The sequence below is a fragment of the Lycorma delicatula genome, chromosome 2, assembly GCF_047948215.1.
Source record: "Lycorma delicatula isolate Av1 chromosome 2, ASM4794821v1, whole genome shotgun sequence".
NCBI classification, from domain to species: domain Eukaryota; kingdom Metazoa; phylum Arthropoda; class Insecta; order Hemiptera; family Fulgoridae; genus Lycorma; species Lycorma delicatula.
The window spans coordinates 12,808,711-12,830,550 of record NC_134456.1 but is presented as its reverse complement, the minus strand read 5'-3'; the positions used below and the strand labels follow the sequence as shown (position 1 = coordinate 12,830,550).

Here is a 21,840-nt window from a genome sequence, read left to right as displayed (position 1 = left end):
ATAATGATTATACTTAATTGAGGCTGCAATTGAGAATTTTTTAAATATGCATGTAGATTGCTTTCTTAAATTTCACACTTTATCATTTGGTAAAATTGTTATTCTCAGGTAAACATGTAAATACATTTTCTTTCAGTTCATCATGCAGAAAAGCACTACAGACATCCATTTGCGTAACAGGCTGATCAAAATGTACACTAACAGCTAACATTAATCTAATGAATTTAATTTGACAACAGGAGAATAAACATCATACATTGACCTTTTCTGCATGAAACCTCTGACAACTAACTTACATTTAAATTGAACTATTTTTTCTTGATTATCTCATTTTATTCTATAAACCAAATTGTTGTCAATATCATATATTTCTGGCTTATCAATAACATCCCATCTTTCATTTTCAATTAATGACTTCAACCAAACCTCCATAGCTTCCTGCCACTGCTTAGCAAAAACTGATTTGACTGTTTAGCTTCTTCATATGATGTTGATTCTTCGGTGTTGCTCACACTAACAAAGACAGTCATAATCATTATATTTAATTGGAGGCTGCAGCTGATCCCTAGGATGAAGCTGTCTTCTGTCAGTAGGAGTATGTATGTTCACATTCAGAGAACTTCTTTCTAATTTTTCATCTGCAGTCACATCCTTAATTATGTTTTCAATATGTTCAACTTCAAATGTAGGTTCTTCTTTCTTCACGCGGACTTTACAATCAAAAAGTGAGAAATTATTAATTTTAGATGGAACAAAAATAACATCTCTCTAATGTTACTGTATTCACATCTGGAAAATAAAGTCCTTTTGTACTTTCACCATAACCTACAAAGATTCCCTTTCTATTTTTAAGATCAAGCTTATTTCTCTTTTTTTGTATATGCACCCACACTTCTGTACCACACCACACTTCTGGTAGTTTTATTTTTTTTAAATCAAAATTTTTATTATTATTCTATAACTTATAAGATGCTTTACCTTTAACTGTACTTGTCCCAGTTCTATTACACACAGCTACTAGCTTAAATACCAGCTTGGGTACACAGCTGGTATTTGCTGCATTAGCCCAAAGTGATTGCTTAGATGTTTTGCTGCCAGTATCGTTCTAGCTACCTCAATGATTGTACATTTCTGGTTCAGCATGACCATTCTGTTCAGAATTATAAGAAACAGTAGTTTGATGTTCTATTCCTTGCTGAGTCAGAAGTTTTTTCACATTGTGGTTAACCAACTCCTTTCCATTATCTGTTCTTAAGATTTTAATTTTCTGACCCGTTTGATTTTCACATTGTTTCACAATTAACATAAACTTCACGCTTATGTTTTAAAAAATATACCCATCTATATGCAAATAATCATCTTTCAATAAAAACATGTAACAAGAGCCACCTATTGAATCAACTTCCATTGGATCACACAGACATCAGCATGGATTACGTTTCCGACTTCAGTTGATTGTGAATTACTTTGAATGATTCACAATGTTGTTTTCCCTGAACACAAGTTTTGTAGAATAAGGTGTAATTTTTATTTTTATCTTCATATGTAGTAACATTTTGATTCAAAATTTTTCCACATTGTTAAAATTTGGATGTGCCAAACTTTCATGCTACCAGATTAGAAACTTATTTGAGTTCACTATGGCATCATTAGCCATATAACAATCATCTTGGTTTGCTAAAAGAAAACTAACAAGTATGATTCCAAGTATGAATTTCTAAAGATAGCAGCTATAAGAAGAAAAGTTCACAAATTCTTTTTTAGAAAATGAAATATCTAGACTTGAAAAAGTAGTACAAGCTGTGAATGCTGACAACCGATTACCTGACAAAGTTGTAGACTACATTTGAAGTATTAAAGAAACTTCAATTAAAAAAAAACTCATAAAATAAATTAGATAGAGAAAATATTATAATCAGAAGAAGAAATTATTTAAGATAAATTTAACAGTTTGTAATTAATTATTTTATCTGTTTTTTCTACCAATGTTTTACTTTAATTTGTGTCTAATCTATAGTAGAAAATTATTAATTGAGGATTTTAATTGAGGATTAATTGAGAGGATTTTAAAAATTAACTTATTTTAAAATCTGGTTTCCCTTATATATATATATGTTTAGGCCTGTGTATGAAATTTTTTGGTCAAAGATCTTCAAAACCACAAATTTAGAAATTTTAGAAATTTAGGTATGCTGCAGCATCAGAAGTTGTACATGTGAAAATTTGATGATTAGTTGAGTTTTTCTTGAGTTACACTCAATTTAAGTTGAAAAAAAGATGAGGTTATTTTGACTATGAAGTAGTGTATTTTCTATATGTGCTTATGCAGTGGTGAGCGAGTTGAAACTTGTTTTTTTTTATTGTAGAGTTCTTTTGTGGTGTAACTACTTTTTACAGATCAAAGTTTTTTCATTCTTTTTTTTGTAAAATTTTAGATTAGAAGAATTGGTTCCTTTTGAAAAAGTAACACAACAAAATAAAATAAAGAAAAGTTGGTCTTGTGCAGGATTGCACAAGAATTTTTTTAACTTTGTGGTATTTTTATTTTTCCAACTTACTCTGCATAACTTGCAGTATTTTTATATGGTTAAAGTATAACTTAAGTTTTCATTATCATTATTTTCATTATTATGACTATTTTTGTTTACTTATTTATTTTTGACTTATGCATTCTCTTTTTACTTCTCATTTATATTTAAATTATAAAGATGAAATTACGCTACAAATAATTCATTGAAAAAAAAAGCATACCTTTCGTTTAAAAAAAAAAAACAGCCACCAGTTTATTCTAAAATATATATATATATATATATTTCTCCAACCAGTTTTCCAGCTATTACCAGGTGTGGGTTTTGTGTGTATAGGCAAATGCAATTACTGCTACCAGCTTGCCAGGCCTGATGTAAATTAAGATGTAATGCCATGTTAAGTGTAAATGTACTGCTACATTTACAAGCACGTATCTGTAACAGATTCAGGTCAACCCCCTCCTGAAATGTGTGGTTAATTGAAACCTAACCGCCAAAGAACACTAGTACTCACAGTCTAGCATTCAAATCCATATAAAAGCAACTACCGTTATAGAGACTGATACATTAGAATTCTTGACTTCAAAAATCAGCTGATTTTGCGATGACGAATTTAACCACTAGACTAACCTGGCAGGTTCAGTTTATTCTAAAATTATTATTTAATAATATTATATAAATTGCTTTATAATAATTTATTATTATAATACGTTAATTATTAAATGAAGTATTTGATTCTGACATATTTAAAAACACAAAATTAAAACCTTTCCCCAAACAAACTAACAAAATCTGAAAACATATCTTTGAGAAAAATTAAAAATTTTGAATTCTTACTTTTTCAAATATTTTAGTTAAATTTTATTATAAAATGATCGCTATGGTGCAATAATAAAAAAATTGAAACTTATTTTTCATAAACTTTATTAACATAAATCTTTGATTATTTTTAGCAAATATAGTACAATAGAAATTGACAATGATTAAGGAAATAATTAAGAGATCATTAATTATTTTTCTGACATGTTTTGTTTTACTCATTAACATTCTTGAACATCCTAGTTTTCACATTAGTTTACTAAAGTGAAGGTGAAAAGTGATAAAATATAATTTTTTTAAAAATAACTTTTAAAAAAATTTATCAATTCTTTTTAAATTCTCTGGATTTTTTTTTTGTTTCGTACGAAAAAAATAATAAGCGTTCTTTTTTACAAAACATTCTAAAACAAAAGGTTTAGAGAGATAATTTTTCCTTCAATTTATATTTTATTTCTTTATTAGAAAGTTCAAAACTGATCAAATTATGTAATTATTCAAGAAATCAATCACTTTTTTAGGGGGGGGGGGGAAGAATAATTAAAATAAGAGTTAAAAAAAATTTATGTAACAATTTTTTTTTATTAAAGAATAAATTATGTATTAACTTTTTTAATTTGATATTTCATTAATTAAAATTTGTTGAAACGTTAAAATAATAATGTGTGATAATTTTTTTTTTCAAAAAATCAAATTAAAGGAATTTCATAATCTTAATTTTTTTACATTATCATTTTTGTTCTAACATCATTGTACTCAAAGTTATATAGTTTTATATATTCAGTTACTTATTTTTCTTGTAAAGATAATATTAATTTTTTTCTGATGTGAAGTAAATAATTTTTTTATACATTAATTAATATAAAATGAATTCACAACAGTTATATATAAACTCACATGCATTGTCATAGTCTTAAGTTATACAATTCAAATATCTCTTTACAAAAAAATTATCATATATTACTACTGTTTTTTGTGTTTAAAATCAAAATTTTTAAAATTATATTGGTTTTTTTTAAATTTAGGATCAAGGGAGGGGTATTGTTTAATAGAAATATGTTTTGAGTGTTAAAAATTTTAAATCGAGAAAAAGTTTTTTTTTCATTTTGGGGGTCCTATAGTCAAGAGAAAACGTTCGAGTTTAATTAATTTTTAAGAAAATAATTTCTAAGTGGTGATAGTAAAATTGTTTAAAAAATACAAAGATACAGCCGTAATTCTAAATAAACAAATTGTAATTTTGTAGGGAGGTGAAAACTTTTTGCTAATTATTTTTTTCCCAAGAAATACTAAAGAGTAAGGGCTATCAAATAATTACAATTTAAAAAGTATTTTTTGTTACCCATTCATTACACCTTTTCTGAAGCAAAATAAAGCTAAAAGAAGAAAAATATGTAGCTATTTTTTTGGGAAGGGGTAGATATAAAATAATCATTTTTGGTAATTTATGATCTTGATAAAAAAAAATTCAACTTTTGTAAGAAAAGCTTTTTGTTAAAGTGGCCCAGCAATGATTTGAGACTTTATTTCAGCCAAAACACCTCCTTTTTGCAAAAAATTTAACACATTCTTTCTCTCCCAAGGTAGTACCTGTCTACAAAGTTTGAACACAATTAGTTAGCAGAGACCAAATTTATAAGATCAATTACAGGCAAACATACATATGTACGTATATACTCACAAAAATCCATCTGAAAAAACAGATTTTTTTGGACTTGGGAACAGTGGATTAAAATTTTTTTCACAGATTATTTAAATCTATTTTTTGGTTAAAAACTTTTTTTAATGTCTCCTTAGGCATAAAACTTAAAATAAACCAGTTTTTTAAATTTTTTTTAGTGGTCTATATACTTTTTCAATATAGCTTTGGCTGTTACAACAGCATATATCTACATAGCCAGTAAAGTAAAATACAAAAACTGTATGGTTATAAATTATAGTGAAAAAAATGAACAAGATTAAAAAATTATACTGGACAATATTTTTTTTAAAAATCACTCAGCCATAACTAATCCAATTATACTTAATTATATAATAAAGATGTTAATAAACAAATTAATAGTTTACTTAATCTAATAAACAAACTAATTAGGTCCTGTGTAAAATGATAAACTGCAACCCATTAATTAGTGGTTCCACAACAACATGATGTGTAGATGAAGTTCTAATGGTTAAAACCATCAGTAATCTGCTTCCTAAACTTAACCTGAATCTTAACCTAAAGTTAACCTATAATTTACTGTATGTTGTTGGCATTTTATTAGTACCTATAACCATAATGGTCTGTGCCAAACCATCAGGTAAATCTTAAAAGATATTCTTTTATTGTGATCATAAGAAACTATCACTGACATAAAGATAGCAATAATCAAAGTCGACCAAGTTATAAGACAAATTCCACATAAAACCCTATGCCCTGCATGTACTAGCTAAAGTAAGACATGAATCAATTTTTTGTTGGCATATTCAGTGATCTAACTATAATATCACAAATTACCATGCTAAATTAAGGAAAAATCATTTAATTCTGCAAACGACATAATATGTTATTCACGACAGGAACTGGCATTGTAGTAAATATTATTTCTCTTAAAGAAAGCAACTCTTATTGATTCCAGTTTTATGTCAGGTGCTTTATTTGTGTCACATTGCAAATGCGTATGCTAAATAAAAACGCATCGCTTTTTTAACTATAAAGTCGGTTATTACAAAATAATACAATCAGTTACTTGCCTAAGTTCCTGCCGGTAATATTACTATGACTTCTTTTGGGTTGACTCATCTTTCTTAGTAAGGAATATACTTTAGAGTTCAGTTCTTCATCATCTTCATCACTGCTCACTCTGGTACTAGAGTTATTTTGATTTTCAGTAACGAATTGTAACATATGTTTTATATCATGCACTTGACTGTACAACTCACGTTCAACTGGAGTAGATTTATTACCACCATCTATAGTCAATATATTACTTACTCTCAGCATATTAGATGGATCATAATAACTGTGTCTTACACATGGTGGAAATGAAAATTGTTTCCTGTAACAAAATAAATTTTTATCATTTCCTGTAAAAAAAAAACATTTATTTCCTAATTTATTACTTTTAAAATATAAACGTATCAGTATGAGGATTGTTCAGAAGGTTCATGGGCCTGACAAAGAACCACAATATTTTTCAGAAATTTTAAAAAATTTTTCAATATTAAAGGTATTGAATTTAAAAATAACATTACTTAATGTCCTAAATAAAGCGTAGTGAACAACAATACATGTTTGCTTTACTAAGTCACCATAAACAAGTAACTAAAAGCACTTGTCTGAAAATTCACAGCATGCCATCTAAAGGATTGTACTTGACAAATATCAGTCATTTGGTCATACTTTCCTCACCTCAGTTTTAGACCAAGAATTTTCTGAACAGTCCTTAATGTAAATACATGGTGGTTCATATGCTTTCATTTATTTTTATATTTGTATTTAATAAACCATCAAAAAATGTGAATATTAAAATTAAAACTAGCAGGTATACTTACTTGCCGTGTTTTTCTTTCTCCTCATTTCTAATACCGATTTTTACAATTGCTTCCAACAAAGTATCAGGAAGTCTATGTTTAAATTTAATGTTAGCAGCAGCAGCATTTGGCTCTATATCTAATTTTGTGGGTACCTGATGTCTTTTCTTTAACATATGTTGGATGGGTGTTCGTTTCAATAACCCATGAGTTGCAAATTTCTCAAAATGTGATACAAATTCAACTTGTTTTCTTAGACATTTCACATGACCTTCAATCAATAAATCCTGTTAAAAAATTAAGGTCACAGATTAAAATAAATTAATAAATAAACCTATTCTAGTATTATGCTAATTATTATTATTTTTTTAAGTATGTAATAAATCAAAATAAATAATTGTGAAGATAATTTCATTCTACGATTCTAAAATCTCATGGTACACACTGTGTTTGTCATTTTGCCTTTCTATGTGCATGACGACTAGACACAAAAGAAAGCTTATGTTGATATATTTGGAGTTTCCCAGTAAAACTCAGTTATAAAACTGCTCAAGCTATAAAACAGTCCCAACAGTTTTATTAATTTGATTTTTTTTATTTTGACAGGTGACAATGTATTTAAAAAAATTTCTATTGGTCATAATGCTAAACATTGTGCCCAGGAATAAAATTTATTGAGTTCCCCAATTTATTTTTCTTTATTGATAAGGATTTCAACTGTGTAATTGAAGGAAATTGAATATACTTTTAACATTATATACTTTGATTTTTTGTAGTTTTTGTTTTATGTAATTTTTAAAACACAAGCTAAAAAATATTTTTGTTTAAATTAAAACAGGGTGTTAAAATGTAATGAAAATTTTAGTCTCAATAAAATTTTATCATGTAAATATTTTTGTGATGTGTATGTTGCAATCGATTCAACTCGTGAACAGTAAGCAACCCTCTCAACAGCCCAATGAGATGAGAATGTTATGTATGGCATGTAAATGAGGTGTAGTCATGTACAGTCTCAGGCCAACCATTCCTGAGACATGTGGTGGTTACTGAACCCCAACCACCAAAGTACACTGGTATCCACTGTCTAGTATATAAATCCAAATAAAAGCAACTAACTTTTACTAGGATTTGTAAAAGTTCAAAAATTAGCTATTAAAAATCAGCTGATTTGTGATGAGTTAACCACTAGACTCTCTATAGCCCATTGGACTAAATAGAAATTTAAAAAGAATATATATATCAAACAAAAAGATAATTTTGCTCTTGACTTTTTTCTAAGAATACCAATATTTCTTTTTTTTAATATTTGCAAAAATCCCCATTTTTAACCTTAAATAATCCCACATTCAATAAAGTTGAATTTTACGTAATAGACTTTTAAATGTACTTCCAAACATTTTTTGGAACTAGAAAGACTATATTATTTTTTATATTCATAATAATTTCTTGCCTACATTTAATCAAGGTGTCACAAATGATGCAAGTGTTTTGTTTCTCAGGAAATGAATAAATATTTTGTAATCGATAACATTTTTAGAACTATATTTTTGAAAATTATTAAAATTTCTTTGTACATGTATTTCTTATTCACATTTGAAACGGGTTTAAATTTATGAGGTGCATCCTTTCTTCTAAGATCCATTTTTCTAATGTTTTTGAAAAAAATGTATATTACAATTATTTCATTAAAGTAGTTTAAATGCATAAATATGAATGTAAAGTATCTATCTATCAGTTTGAACAATTACAGTTTTGTGAAGTTGTAATTTTAAGTGATGCATCGATCTTGAAACTATTGTTTTAGAAATTTTATCCGTGAAAGATAATTTACACAGTGTCCATCCAGGAAACTTCAGTAGCAGTTTTTAATGTCATTAACAAACAATTTGATTATCGATAGAGAGAAATGACTACCATTGATATTATCTTGTACCTCATCATATTACAAACATAATTAGGCAAACATTTTATATTTTATTAATTTAGCTCAAGTCAGGAAATATGTTTCAAAATAATTCAAAAGCCTTTTTATAAAAGTTCATTATTAATAAAAAGTGTCTAAAGTAAAAACTTGTTAATCACAAGAAAAACTCATTTTACATCTCAACTCAAACAAAATAAATATGACTAGGGTTATATTTATTCACATTCATACCACATTAAGAAAAAAATTCAGTGTTACCAACAATATAACAATTTTCTCATGTATTCTTCCTGCTAAGAGATACAATTTAAAATTTTGGGTTACATGACTGGGCTGTCTTATTTAAGAAAACCTTTTTACAGAGAAAGAAATAAAATTTTACACATTCTCTAAGAAATAATTTTCACTAAACTTTAACAAAAGGTTTTGTTCCAGCTTACAGAGGAATTTCAGTTAATTCACTTTTTTATTTTGAATCTGTGACTAGCTTGGAGGTTGCAAAATAAATAGTTAAACTTACCTTTATATCACTGACTGCCAAGCCAACCATAAGATTCATCAAAACAACGGTTGCCAACCAAATGAATAATAAGAAAACTAATCTACTAGCATATAAATCAGGTCCATGTTCACTGAATAAATCTTTATATTCAAATTCTCCTGCCATCATTGTTGTTGTTTTAACAAAAGAATATAAAGGATTACGGAATAATTCATTATTTGGAAATTGAATACAAAAACAAAACACAAAACTGATGATGAGGCAAATAAATGACATTAACACATAAAACAAAAAAAGTAGTAATAAATAAAAGTCGCTAAATATTAAATAATAAATATTATTATTATACACAATGAAGTAATAAATGTAATGATACCGTAACTGTTAATTGCAATCAGTCCTGTGAAAATACACCATAAAACATTATGCTAATAATACCCACCCAGTTACTGTCAGACTGACACAGAGAGTTACCACATGCCTTTCCTTGTGGAAAGAATGCTCTAACTAAATTTCAAAAATGAATAAATAAATAAAACTAATTTTTATTTTGTAATTAGTCTTATGTGGGTTTAAAGAAGTATTTAAAATAGTTTCCCTAGATCCATTTAGAAAAATCCTGAAGCAATTCCGTTTAATTGTGGAGTAGCTTATTTATAATGCAGTATAGTGTGCAAAGCTTTAGCATCTCTTGGAAGTTTATTATTATGACACCATGGTAGCTTATCATTAGATTCTTTGTAACTTACTTCCAGACTGGTGAGTATTATATATTAAATATTTAAGTAATACGCACAATTCATGGCATTCTTTTCTACGTTCCCATAGTGAAATTTTAAATAACTTTTATATTTATAGGGAATTTTTTTATATTATATTATTGAGCTACAGTATGGTAAAATCTTAATCAGTGGCAGTTCTTTCTTAAATTGGCTAAATTTGAGAGCAAGCATTCAACTTTTAATAGGTAGTTCAGCTTTAGCATCTTTTAATTGGCGGTGCAGTAGCGAAAATGTTACTTCACACACGCCAGTCCAGGAATTCTGTTCCTGTCTGGGATTGAATAGAATGCCAAAACAGTGGTTAAGTTATCTAATGAAAAAAAATTAAAAATTCAAATTGTTGAAAGTATCAAATTTTAAAAACAAAATAGTTTTCTGATTCACAACAGTTGAATTAGTCAAATGCTTAAATTTATTTAGACTATAATGTTTGTTAAATATTTAAATAATTTCATAAGTACTCATGTTTTTTTTTACTCATACATAGCTTTGAGCATATGAATTGAATTAAAAATCTATATAAAAAATTCTCAAAAATTGAAAATCAATCCCAGAGAGCCTAACATTTTTCATTCATTATCACTACCATCTGAGATACAGATGCTGACTATCTCCTATAAATCAAATAATTTAAGTGAAGTGTAGCTTATTGACAGGTGAATAGTTGCTATCTACAATCACAATAAATATATAATAAACAGTGATTAATAGTACAAAACAAAAGATAATAATGTAGCATCACCTAGTGTCATTAAACACGTATAATTATCTCAAATTTTTTAATGTTGCATTAGCACTTTAAAAAGAAAACATCTAAATTATGTTGATAACACTGATTTATATAGTAACAAATTACTTTTCATAGTTTATATCTTCTTCTGCTGATCAGTATTATTAACTATTTGATAATATCAGTTCATCTTGAAATTTTAATGTATTTTTTAACAATTAGAAATAACATATCTAACATTATTATATTTTATAACATATCTAAGTTAGTTTTAACTCCTCTACAAACTAGGTATTCAGAAATGCCAAAATTATTATTTTTATTGTTTTCTATTGCAATAGTAATTTATGCAGGAATATTTTGCATTTGTGAAAAAGTAAAGGTAAATAGCTTAATTTTTTATTTTAGATAAAAAACTAAATAAATATATGATACACTATAATTAAAGTTATCTGAATTATATGGGAAAGAGCAATCTCAAGTAGGCGATTTTTACTTGAATTTATGTGATTATTGGTAACAACCAATGTAAGATTTTTTAGAAACAATGGAATTTCATGAAGATGAACAAAAGTACCATTATGGACAATACAAAAATAAATTTAATTATTTTAATAGAGATAAAAATTTCTAGATGTTGGTACTCTACTCTAAGAAAATTATTATATTGAATATTTTTTAAATAATTGAAATATTTAAAACTAAGCAATGTACAAATTTTTAAAACAATATAGGTAATTTTTTTCCACAACTTAGTTAAATTTATCATTAGTGATATTAAAGTATTAATTAAGAAAATATGTAATAGCACACCTACAATAAAATAGACTATAAAGCTATTTTTATTTTTCTAACGTTTTGGAGTTTGCAGGATGTTTTACTCGTACGTTATATTTTGGTAAGAAATCAATTTTACTTGAGATAAAACTAATTTATTTTTTATTAAACTTACTAATCAAAGAAACATAATCTTATTCAAACTTCCATAAAGGGATAAGCAAAAAATCTTTTAATTTTTTTTGTCATTTTTGGATTAAAAGTACTATAACATTTGTAGCAAACGGTCGAATGGTATCTGTTCATTTAACTAAAGGCTTGTTTATGAACTTTTCTTTTTACTGATGGCAATGTGAATGGCATAACATTTCTTGACATTCTAAACAAATTATTCATTATTTGGCTGACTAGTAATGAAAATTACATCATCACTTAACGTCTAACGTAAGTTTAGTTGAAAAGTGAGTTTTCTAACCGGTTACTGGGCATGATTTCTACTGCTCATCTATGTGTTTATTCTTTTTAAAGTTTAACAAGTAATGTGAAATGTACATAATCCAGAATGTATTTAAAATGTTCCTATTTCTTTATCACATTCTGTTTTCAGTTTTTATTCAAAACAGACCTTATTTTTTACATTTCCTTATTTTATTTTACAATACATTCAAACACAAAAAAAAAAATAAATAAAGGATATACAGTGAATTTTTTCAATAATTTTTTTAATTTTCAAATGCCTACATTGTAATCTCAGTTAGCTTGTTACAGAGTAAAGTTACTGATGACAATTTGATAGTCAGAATAGACCAAGGATTATTAAGGGGAGGCAGAAGAAGGTCTACTTTGAACAACATTGAATATTATGCATTTAAAGGAATTCCATATGCAAAACCTCCAGTTGGATCGCTAAGATTTAAGGTAAATTATTGAATTTATTACAGGTGTCCATATTAAATAATCGACACTTGTGTATAAGTTACTTATGTACAAAATAATTAAATAATAATAATTTTTTAATAAAAAAATTTATTCCAGCTATTACAACCAAACATGTGCAGGTGTAGAGTAAACTTCCAACAGATGCTAAAGGAATGATAATGCTTGTAACCGATATAAATTTTGACTTAAATTAAGCTCAAGGCTGAATTAAATTAATTAATACTTCGACGGACGAATTTTAAACCCATAAGTTAATTAGATTTATTCAAAAACAGTTTTTGGATAATCGCAACGTGATTCATTACTTATCACAAATTATTTCTGAAAATAAAATTTTAACAAGTATGACATCAAGCTTGAAATTTGAACAAACATTTCCTGTATAAAACGTCACGTTTGCTTGAGTACACGCACTCACACAGACTGTATAATTCGTAGAAATGGTAGTGGGGTTAGACCCGTGACACCATCAGAAAGAGACAGTAATGTGTTGGATTTCATGTATTCGTTAGAAGATTTCTTACCTGTCGACTTTAAAAAAAAACATTAAAAAAAATTATTATTAAAAATGTAACATGTTATAATGACAATTTATGTTCAAAATTATTTATAATTAATTTTGGATTGGCCAATTCCTTAGTATTATAAGTATTAATAAGATATTTTGTAAAATTCTGATATATACAAGTAAATACGTAATAGTGGTTCAACAAATTCAAGTAGACTAATTATGGGTGTTCTAAGTCAATGAGTTAATTGTTTCTTTTTTTTTTTATATAAATAATGTGTATTTATGCATTGCGGTTAGTAACATTTTTTGATGTGCTGAGTTATTGTAACTGTTTTTTTGTAAAACTCGAGAGAGCAACATAAGCAGCATTGTACAGTGTTTCGTAAATCCCAACAATAGTAAGTTCATTTTTTATTCATTAAAAGTTAATTTTTTAAATATGATAAATGTTTATTTTTTGTGAAAAATTTAAATTTGATGTTCTCTAAGAAGCTAACAAATTCGTGCCCGAACTGGGACCTGAAGCTTACAAATTTGGGTTCGAACAGGGACGTGAATCTTACATGCTTGGACCAGTCTATTGCACTATATAGCTTATGGCTTGAACGAGTCATTCACTTCCTGTCAATCATGAGCTTTTATAAAAGAAAGCAGGCTTTCAAGGAATAATTTAGTGTAACTCTCATGTTTGCAGGTAATTCCAGCTCATATAAGTTAATTTGTGCTAGCAGCCAAAAAAAAAAAAAAACATTGCAGAGTATAAAAAAATAAACAATGATTCAGCAATATAATAAAAAAGAAACTGACACTCATATTAAGCGGACGACATAATAACAATGTAGGTTGATAAGTATGTAATAAAGTTGTATACTATAATATAAATTGGGATCTTTTAAATGACACAGTGTTCAGATTATAAAGTTTTATTTCAGATATCAGAAACAGTGATAATATAAGCATATTATAAATGTCCGTTCTTTTTTTATTCTTTATTTAATAAGATATATTGTTGCCTTGGATATTTAATCTCCTAGATAAGTTGATTTTATTGCAGTATAAAAAATTTATTTAATAATCCCATGAATGAAGTAAATATAAATATTTATGAAATGTATGTGTACATATAAACCATATAATATAATTTATAAAATATGAATAACCTATACGTATAATTTATAAAATATGAATATTTACAAATCATATAGATATTATATGATTTGTAAATATTAAAATAATAGTAAAACCAAAATATATATCTTGCTTCAATATTCAAACTTACATTGAAATTTTTAATATTTTTATTTTGATAAAAATAATAAAAAGGGCCTAGAGTCAGTGCAGAGATTGCGCATCCGCTCTCTGCCAGGACATATGCCGGTTACACCAGAGCACCGGACCGGATGTCCAGTGTTTGTAGCCCTAGAGTGGAGGTGTACCCTGGTAAGTAGCCTTGCTACAGAAGGGATATTGAACACCATACAAATTGTACAATCAATAAATGCGATAGAGTTCACGCAAACATCCTCGTTTGGAACTAACCAGTTTTGCCTAAAGGCGAAAAGGAGAGAGTACATACAGAGAGATCTATTGCAGAATAACTTTGGTAAACCAAAATATCTGGTTGTTAGTAGAGAGGATTGCAATTTTTTGAGGATAAGTCCTTCCTTATTTTTTAGGAGATAAACATTTGTGCTGGAGGATCATTAAAGGAGATCCATAAAACATACAACGGACTTCATGTAGAGATGGTTAATGATATCCAGTCGCAGAATATCATTGGACTAAAGAAGATAGGTAGTTTGCTGTACGAGTCGATACTCGCAGCACTCTCAATACCTCAAAGGGTGTCGTGGTTTGTCGGTATCTACTCAATTGCACAGAGCAGGAAATTGTAGAGAAGTTGACACCAGTTATTGAAAGCCGAAGACTGAACATGAGAAGAAAAGGCGAAGTTCTTCTGTCTGCTTCTCATGTCCTTACCTTCAACAAGCTAACCCTGCAATCCATGAGATGTTTCAGGTGTCACCGTTTTGGCCACACCGCTGCTTGGAGTGAAAGGGCATAAAATCATGAATGAGATACACGCAAGGATCCTCCTTTCTGCGTAAACCGTAAAGGACAACACTCATGTAGATCGAAGAATTGTCCTGCTTATAAAAACGAGGTAGCTGTGCAGGAAGTCAAAACCCTGCAGGTCAGCTTCTTCGAAGCAAAGAGGATTGTAAGCGCACGCTAGCCTAGAGCAACAACTTATGTCAGGCTGCGGCTGCAGTTTCTGCTCCAACTGCTGTTGATAGAGACCAGCTCATCGGCAAAATTGGGCCAACATTGGCTACCATCAGTGAGAGAATTATAGATAATAGAATGAAATCTCTCGCTCACAAGGAATTTAATCTTTGATAAAAGTACAGTCTCCAGACTCTCAGTCTACTATGAATAAAAGCGATTCTGACCACAAGAAGACATGTACTAAACCAGAAGCTCCAGTGAGTTTGCGCGACGTTTTGGATGGTGGTGCAAGCAGAGTGACTGCTCGCATTATTCTACGAAGGCTCCCAAGCCTTCTACAACCGAGGTGGTGTCTAAACCACAGAGGCCACCAAAAACCACACAGGGCGTTCTGTTTGCCTGAGAAGGTGACTGGTGCAACTACTATTGTCGTGGTCCCTGAGATTCCCGCCTCTCAATTGACGCCTGAACCAGGCGCCGATCTACGTCCGTCATCGTCCGCGTCTTTGATGGTCTTAGATTCAGAGACCGGGAGCTATACGGGCGTGTTCTTAACGAACACAAAGCTGTTCGTGTCATGGAAAAGAAGAAAGGTTGAAATAAATACAAATATGCAAACACTTGCAGTCAGAATGAAGCGTCCACTATATGCAACGTGTACTTGCCAAATTTTGATTAGGAGGATGACAGCACTACTAATTGCTCAGATTCCCTCACCCATATTACTGGCGGATGACTGAAGAGAATTGGAAAGGTTCCTCCTGCTGAATTCTGATTTCATTATCTTAAATGATGGTTCAGGAACCTTTAGATCTTGAGTAGATTTAGATCTGCTCAGGATATATCTAGCAATTATAAGTAGAACGTTAGATCTACTTATAATCTACTGATCCCGGAGCTGGCTGCCTGGGCCAACAGACTGCATAGAGGTGGACTTCTGGACGGCTCAATGGTTGTTGGGTCATGGGTCGTTCGGGTGCCTGGTATTATATAAGGGTGCTCCAGCAGAAACTAATGGAGGAGGACCAGAAGAGGTAGGTTGAAGAAGGTCATGGGAGACAGCCTTTGATGGTGGTGGCGGGGGACTCTTAGCATTGTTGTCACTAATGGCTCCTGCGGGACGCGTTCCTGTTGTCTGAGGCCGGCATAGCTATAGTGTAAATTCTGAGTTGTATGTATCACTAATTGTAAATATTGAGTGTAAATAGCCTCTGAATGTGTTATGTAAATATTGGTTTGAATGAGAAGAGAGCCTGTGACGCGGGTGTGTTATGCCTTTACATCAGATCCATCACCACCCTGCGTGAGGGAGATGGTTTTTAGTGGGTCCCACGGCAAAAAAAGGAGGTCTTTCCGTATAAGTCCGACGACTAGTCTAATGTCGGAAGCCGGAATAATGACACCACATTGTAGAAGAGAGATCCTGTTGCTTAGATATGCGGCAAATATAAAACTTCTTCGATTTGAGTAGCCAGAACCTTCGTTCATCGACCCAAAAAATGAAAAGGGTATAGTCTAAACCGATTATCGGGTTAGATGATTTTGAAGGCGTGGTTAGGCGAACTGTGAATGAATTTCACTCGAAGATAAGGAAGCTGCCAGCAGTTAAACTCTGTAAAGAATTGAAAATTAAAATTAAATTTAATGGTAGTAAAACTAGTTTGAGAAAAATTGTGAAAACTTAGGTTTCAAGCGGCACAAATAGAAAACAAAAGGAAAATTTTAGTTGAAAAACATATAAGGTAGTAAAGGATTTTATATTTACAGGCAATCAGTGATTTTAGAAATGTAGCCAGGCGATTGTATACTTAGATGAATTCTGTTTTATCATCTCATTCAACAAAAAAATCATGGGCAGACCACAGCGATACAGAGCTTAATTTACCAATAACTAAAGGTGAACGCATAATTATAATTCATGCTGGGGTTGAAATAGGCTTTATTCCAAATGTAATGTTATCTTGGACAGCCAAATCAAAAAGTGATGGTTATTATGATAGTAAAAATAATAAAAATTATATGAAATGGGCTGAAAAAAAATTAGTTCCTAACCTTCCCCCTGAGTCTTTGGTAGTTGTTGACAATGCTCCGAATCGTAATACCCATTCTGAAAAAAATTCCACTGTCATCAATCAAGAAACAAAACATGACTGGCTACAAAAACATCATATTCCATTTGTATTATATGCATGTATTTTACCTTGTATTTTGTGATTGTATTTTACCTTTCACAACAGACTTAAATACAGCCATAACTACTAGCACTTGATCGACTACTTTAAAAAGTTTGAATCGTAAACCAGGATAAAACTTTTTACAAAATAACCTATCGTAGATTAATTTACTGTTTAACAAAATTCACGACACTCGCCAAAAAAAAATGTACCGGGAGGTAGAATCACAACTAAACTTCATATACAGGAAAAGCAAAAGAGAAACAAATATGACGTAAAATAAAAATAATGTTTTGTGTTTGACATGATTTCACCTTTTTAATACTTTAAACACACAAAAATACACTGCTTCGTAAACATTATTACCATCATCTTTATGCTTCTAAGAGATGACTAATCATGGTGGCCAATGTTTCAGAGAACAGTATAGCAGTGACGTGTGAGCTGATCATCCAAGCTCTCTGTTATCTGGCGGCGACTGTACAATGAAACACCGATTATCTAGTTTGACCTTTGCAAACCGAATCTGTGTAATGAGAAATCTGGATTATACGAAATTAAACGTTTTTGTCATACATTCAGGACTAAAAGCATTCTGTTTGGTGGGTGTCACACTTAATGAATAGACTAAAATATTAAAAAATAAATGTTTTTCAGTCAAATTGGAAAGATAATCAGAACATACATATGTAATAAAAATTCATGACAAAACAAAATTCAAATGAATAGAAATTTGATAATTAAAGAATTAGAATTTACAAAAATTATCTGAAAATTAAAATTTATTATACTACTCTTTTGTAAAAAATATAATTTAAAACCTTTAACGAGGCATTAGAGTCAAAAGTATGATATTCTATGAGAAGGACAATAGTTAAGATCAATTAAAGAGTAAAAAGTAGTTGCAACACGTTTTGAACAGCAATAGTCATTTTTAAAGACAAAATGCAAGCGACTTTACCGTACATCCAGAATCTTTGGGTTCAAAGCCAAATAAGGATACGTATAGCACTTTTGTTGCAAATATAAATTATAATTTTCACATTCACTTTACTTACAAAGTAAATTATCATAAAAAAATAATTTTCTACATATTTAGATATATGAAAATTTTTCTGAATACTAATTAAAATGAAAATTATGTTAAACTATTTAACATAATGTTAGCATTTCAGCCTTTCATACAATAGGTTTTGGATCTAAACATCAGTCCGCCATAGTCACATATTCAGTCACCCATAGACCTACAAACAAACCTCTAATTTACGTGGTGAATCAATCATCTAAAACAAGAAGAAAAAACACAGAAACTAAAAAACAAACAGAAATTGATAAAGATTATTTTAATGCATAATGATTACTATATTTCATTAATAACAGAAACTATTTTTCTTGAGGTTTTAGTCATTTAATTGATTTAATGCACTTCCCTATTCCTTTCTATTCAGTAATATCTTCCCTTTATATACCCTTTATATTCTATATCATCAATTGAGGATGTAATGTTAACATAAATAAAAATTACAGGATCCTAAACCACCAGAACCTTGGCATGGAATATTTGATGCTACAAAAGAAGTTACTGAGTGTCCTCAAATTAATTTTATGAAAGAACAAACTGGGAATGAAGACTGCCTACAACTTAATGTGTATACACCACAAGTATGTTTAATTTCTTATATTATTCTTTATACCAAAAAGTATAAGTTAAAATTACTCCATCTTGCTCAGAATAAAAACATATGAGAAAAATGTGAATGATCTGTAATTGTTTTCAAGTGAAGTAGGAAAATTAATTAATAATTAATTATCCTTGTTCAATTGTTACTGCTGAACATATATGTAAAACAAAATATTTTTAACTTATATCAGGAATTAAAATTATGTCTAAAAATCATTGAACTGATAAAAAAATATTGATAAAAACAAAGTTTTCTTAAAATATAGTTGTACGCACACTAAATATAAATATATTAGCACGCGTGCGCGCGCGCGCGCACACACACACACACACACACACACTCAAGGTTTTCGGTATTTACAATAATCTACATGGTGCACATTCTCAAAAAGCAATCAGAACATTGGTAGTCACCAATGATTCATAATTGCGACTGCAATTATTAATCTTAAAATATGTAAGAAAGGTTTTGGTACAAAAAACAATTTTTTTGGTTTACTGAAAAAAAAGGCATAGATTTTTTAGAACTGCTTTCTTTAAATACTTATAAAAATAGGATTAATTCAATTATTTTTTAATTTTATAAAAATTAAAGAAAGCTTAATCAAAGTCCTCTATTTTACCAGGTGGTGTTTAGTTCACTGTAATGGTATTTATGTTGTCCAGTTTTTGTAACATAGATAAATTTTACAGATTAACAAATATTTAACAGAGAGTAGTATCATCTGATTCCTTTTAGAATACAAATTTGAATAAGATACTTAAAGAATAAAATATTTAAAATTATGGAAATATGTAATGGAGTTGTGAAGGAAATACAAACTGTATTTAAAAAGGCACTATTGTTGTATAAGTTCATTCCTATATTACAGTCACTGTTAATATGTATAGTGTTTAGGTACAATATCTAGTTTTTCAGTACTGACTCTAGGGTTAATCAACTATACCCACTAATATATCAGTTGAACCTAAAAATAAAACTTATTGAACCTTATTGAATTTTAGATAATCTTTTAGTAATTTAAAAAAAAACTCAGAATACAGTTCTATTCTATTACAACTGTATCGAAAGTTACCAAAGAAAACTGATAAAATACATGAAAAAGATAGCAATCCGTTTATTTATACTAAGAGCATCAAAGAAATGGATTTATTCTTTTATTATATAAATACTTATTGATATTCACTTCAATATCTGTTATACATATAAAATAACTGTTGTAAATAAATTTTTATTTATTTTTAGTTTCCGCATTTTTACTTCAACTTTATAGTTAGCTATTTAATACTGACTAAATGTATGTTTATCTGTTAATGAATATCTTAAATTAATAGTCTTCAGCTAAAGAGTATATAAAATGTAATTTGTATAAAGGGAATGAAGGTATTTTGTACTTTTTGAAACTGTGCTGATAGAATGCAGGAAAACAGTAACTTATATAAAAAATGCAGCATTTTCATTTTATTTTTTACAATAATTTGTCCTATACTCCCAGAATACTATTTTTTTTTTGGATATCGCAATGAAAATACAGATTCCAAAAAAAGGGATGTTACTGGTACAAAAAAATCTTTGTGTGGTTGTAATCTAAAATTGAATAATATTATTTAAAATGTTCTGAACTGTTAAAATATTTGTTTAAAACTTCAATAAAATTGGTGAAAATATGTGGATTAATGATCAAATAGAATGAAACTTGTTTATTTCTCATATTTTATATTTTTTTCATTTGTAAACACAACATAAGGGAGAAAAAGCTGCTTGATTCTCTGAATTGTTTTAAGCTACTGTATTTTTAATAAGGAAGTTCATTGAAATGCATCTGAACAAATATTAGTATACTGTTTCAACATTAACATCAAAAGAAAAAACATGATCGGTAAGAAGCAAGTAATGTTTTAGTGACTCAGAAAGAATAATTTTTTCTCTGCTATTGTTCATTATTTCTCTGTTTATTTAATTCATTAACTTTATTATCATTTTTTTCTTTAAGTTTTCAGATAAAAAAGTTAAAAGATATCCAGTGATGGTATGGATTCATGGTGGTGGATTTACTTACAACAGTGCTAATGAAGATATGTATGGAGCTGGTTTGTTAATAGAACATGGAGTAGTACTGGTGTCACTAAATTATAGAGTTGGTGTTTTTGGTATTGAAAATTTTGAATTTCTTTCATAATCTTTTTTTTTATCATGAATATACTGCTCTGTAAAATCTAATGACAGCAACCAAGGATTTTATTCTAAAATTTTATTCAATTTTAATTTTTTTATAACTTAAATAAAATAAAACTCAGTATGTAACATCATATTAAAAAAAATTATCATAGATAAAGCTTTACTATAAATAAATCTAAATCTATCTGATATGTTGCTAAATAGTTGTACATACTTAAATGCCAAATGTCTATAAACAAAAAAAAAGGTTAAATTTTTTACTAACTGATGTTGTGTTCCATTAAGCATGCCGACAATGATGACTGAGTATTTAGGTACTACCAAACATTTTAACTGCATTGCTCTCTTTACATTTTTTTGCAGAGAAACCAGACATGTTATCACTCACACCATGTAATGCCTAACAGTTATATAATTAAGGATGGACTAATTTTACCTCAAGCTTACAACAATAGATCAAAATGATTTCTAGGCCATAAAGCAGAGCCTCATGTATTAAGAAACAGTACAGCGCTCAGAAAGATAATTAACAGAAATTTTAAATTAATAAAGATG

At 28.9% G+C, this 21,840-nt stretch overlaps 1 protein-coding gene and 1 pseudogene across 1 annotated transcript; one reads left to right on the top strand and one right to left on the bottom strand.

The window, feature by feature from the left end:
• Nucleotides 1–513: 513 nt before the first annotated feature.
• LOC142319834 (uncharacterized) lies at nucleotides 514–9,498 on the bottom strand. Its single transcript, XM_075357507.1, has 4 exons — nucleotides 9,302–9,498; nucleotides 6,879–7,144; nucleotides 6,102–6,382; nucleotides 514–710 (listed from the first exon to the last, which is right to left on the bottom strand). Exons 1-4 carry the CDS (start codon nucleotides 9,449–9,451, stop codon nucleotides 514–516), a joined length of 894 nt encoding a protein of 297 aa, XP_075213622.1. The 5' UTR covers nucleotides 9,452–9,498.
• A 1,445-nt stretch (nucleotides 9,499–10,943) lies between these two features.
• LOC142320121 (juvenile hormone esterase-like) overlaps nucleotides 10,944–21,840 on the top strand; it is a 34,173-nt pseudogene continuing 23,276 nt past the window's right edge.

What these genes read in the sequence shown, in the direction of transcription:
- LOC142319834 (XM_075357507.1), bottom strand. Translation starts at nt 9,451, where the DNA reads ATGATGGCAGGAGAATTTGAATATAAAGATTTATTCAGTGAACATGGA. An exon ending in TGGCAGTCAGTGATATAAAG is followed by an intron (nt 7,145 to 9,301) that starts GTAAGTTTAACT and finishes ATTTTTTAACAG; the next exon opens with GATTTATTGATTGAAGGTCA. An exon ending in TCAACCCAAAAGAAGTCATA is followed by an intron (nt 711 to 6,101) that starts GTAATATTACCG and finishes TTGATTGTAAAG; the next exon opens with TCCGCGTGAAGAAAGAAGAA.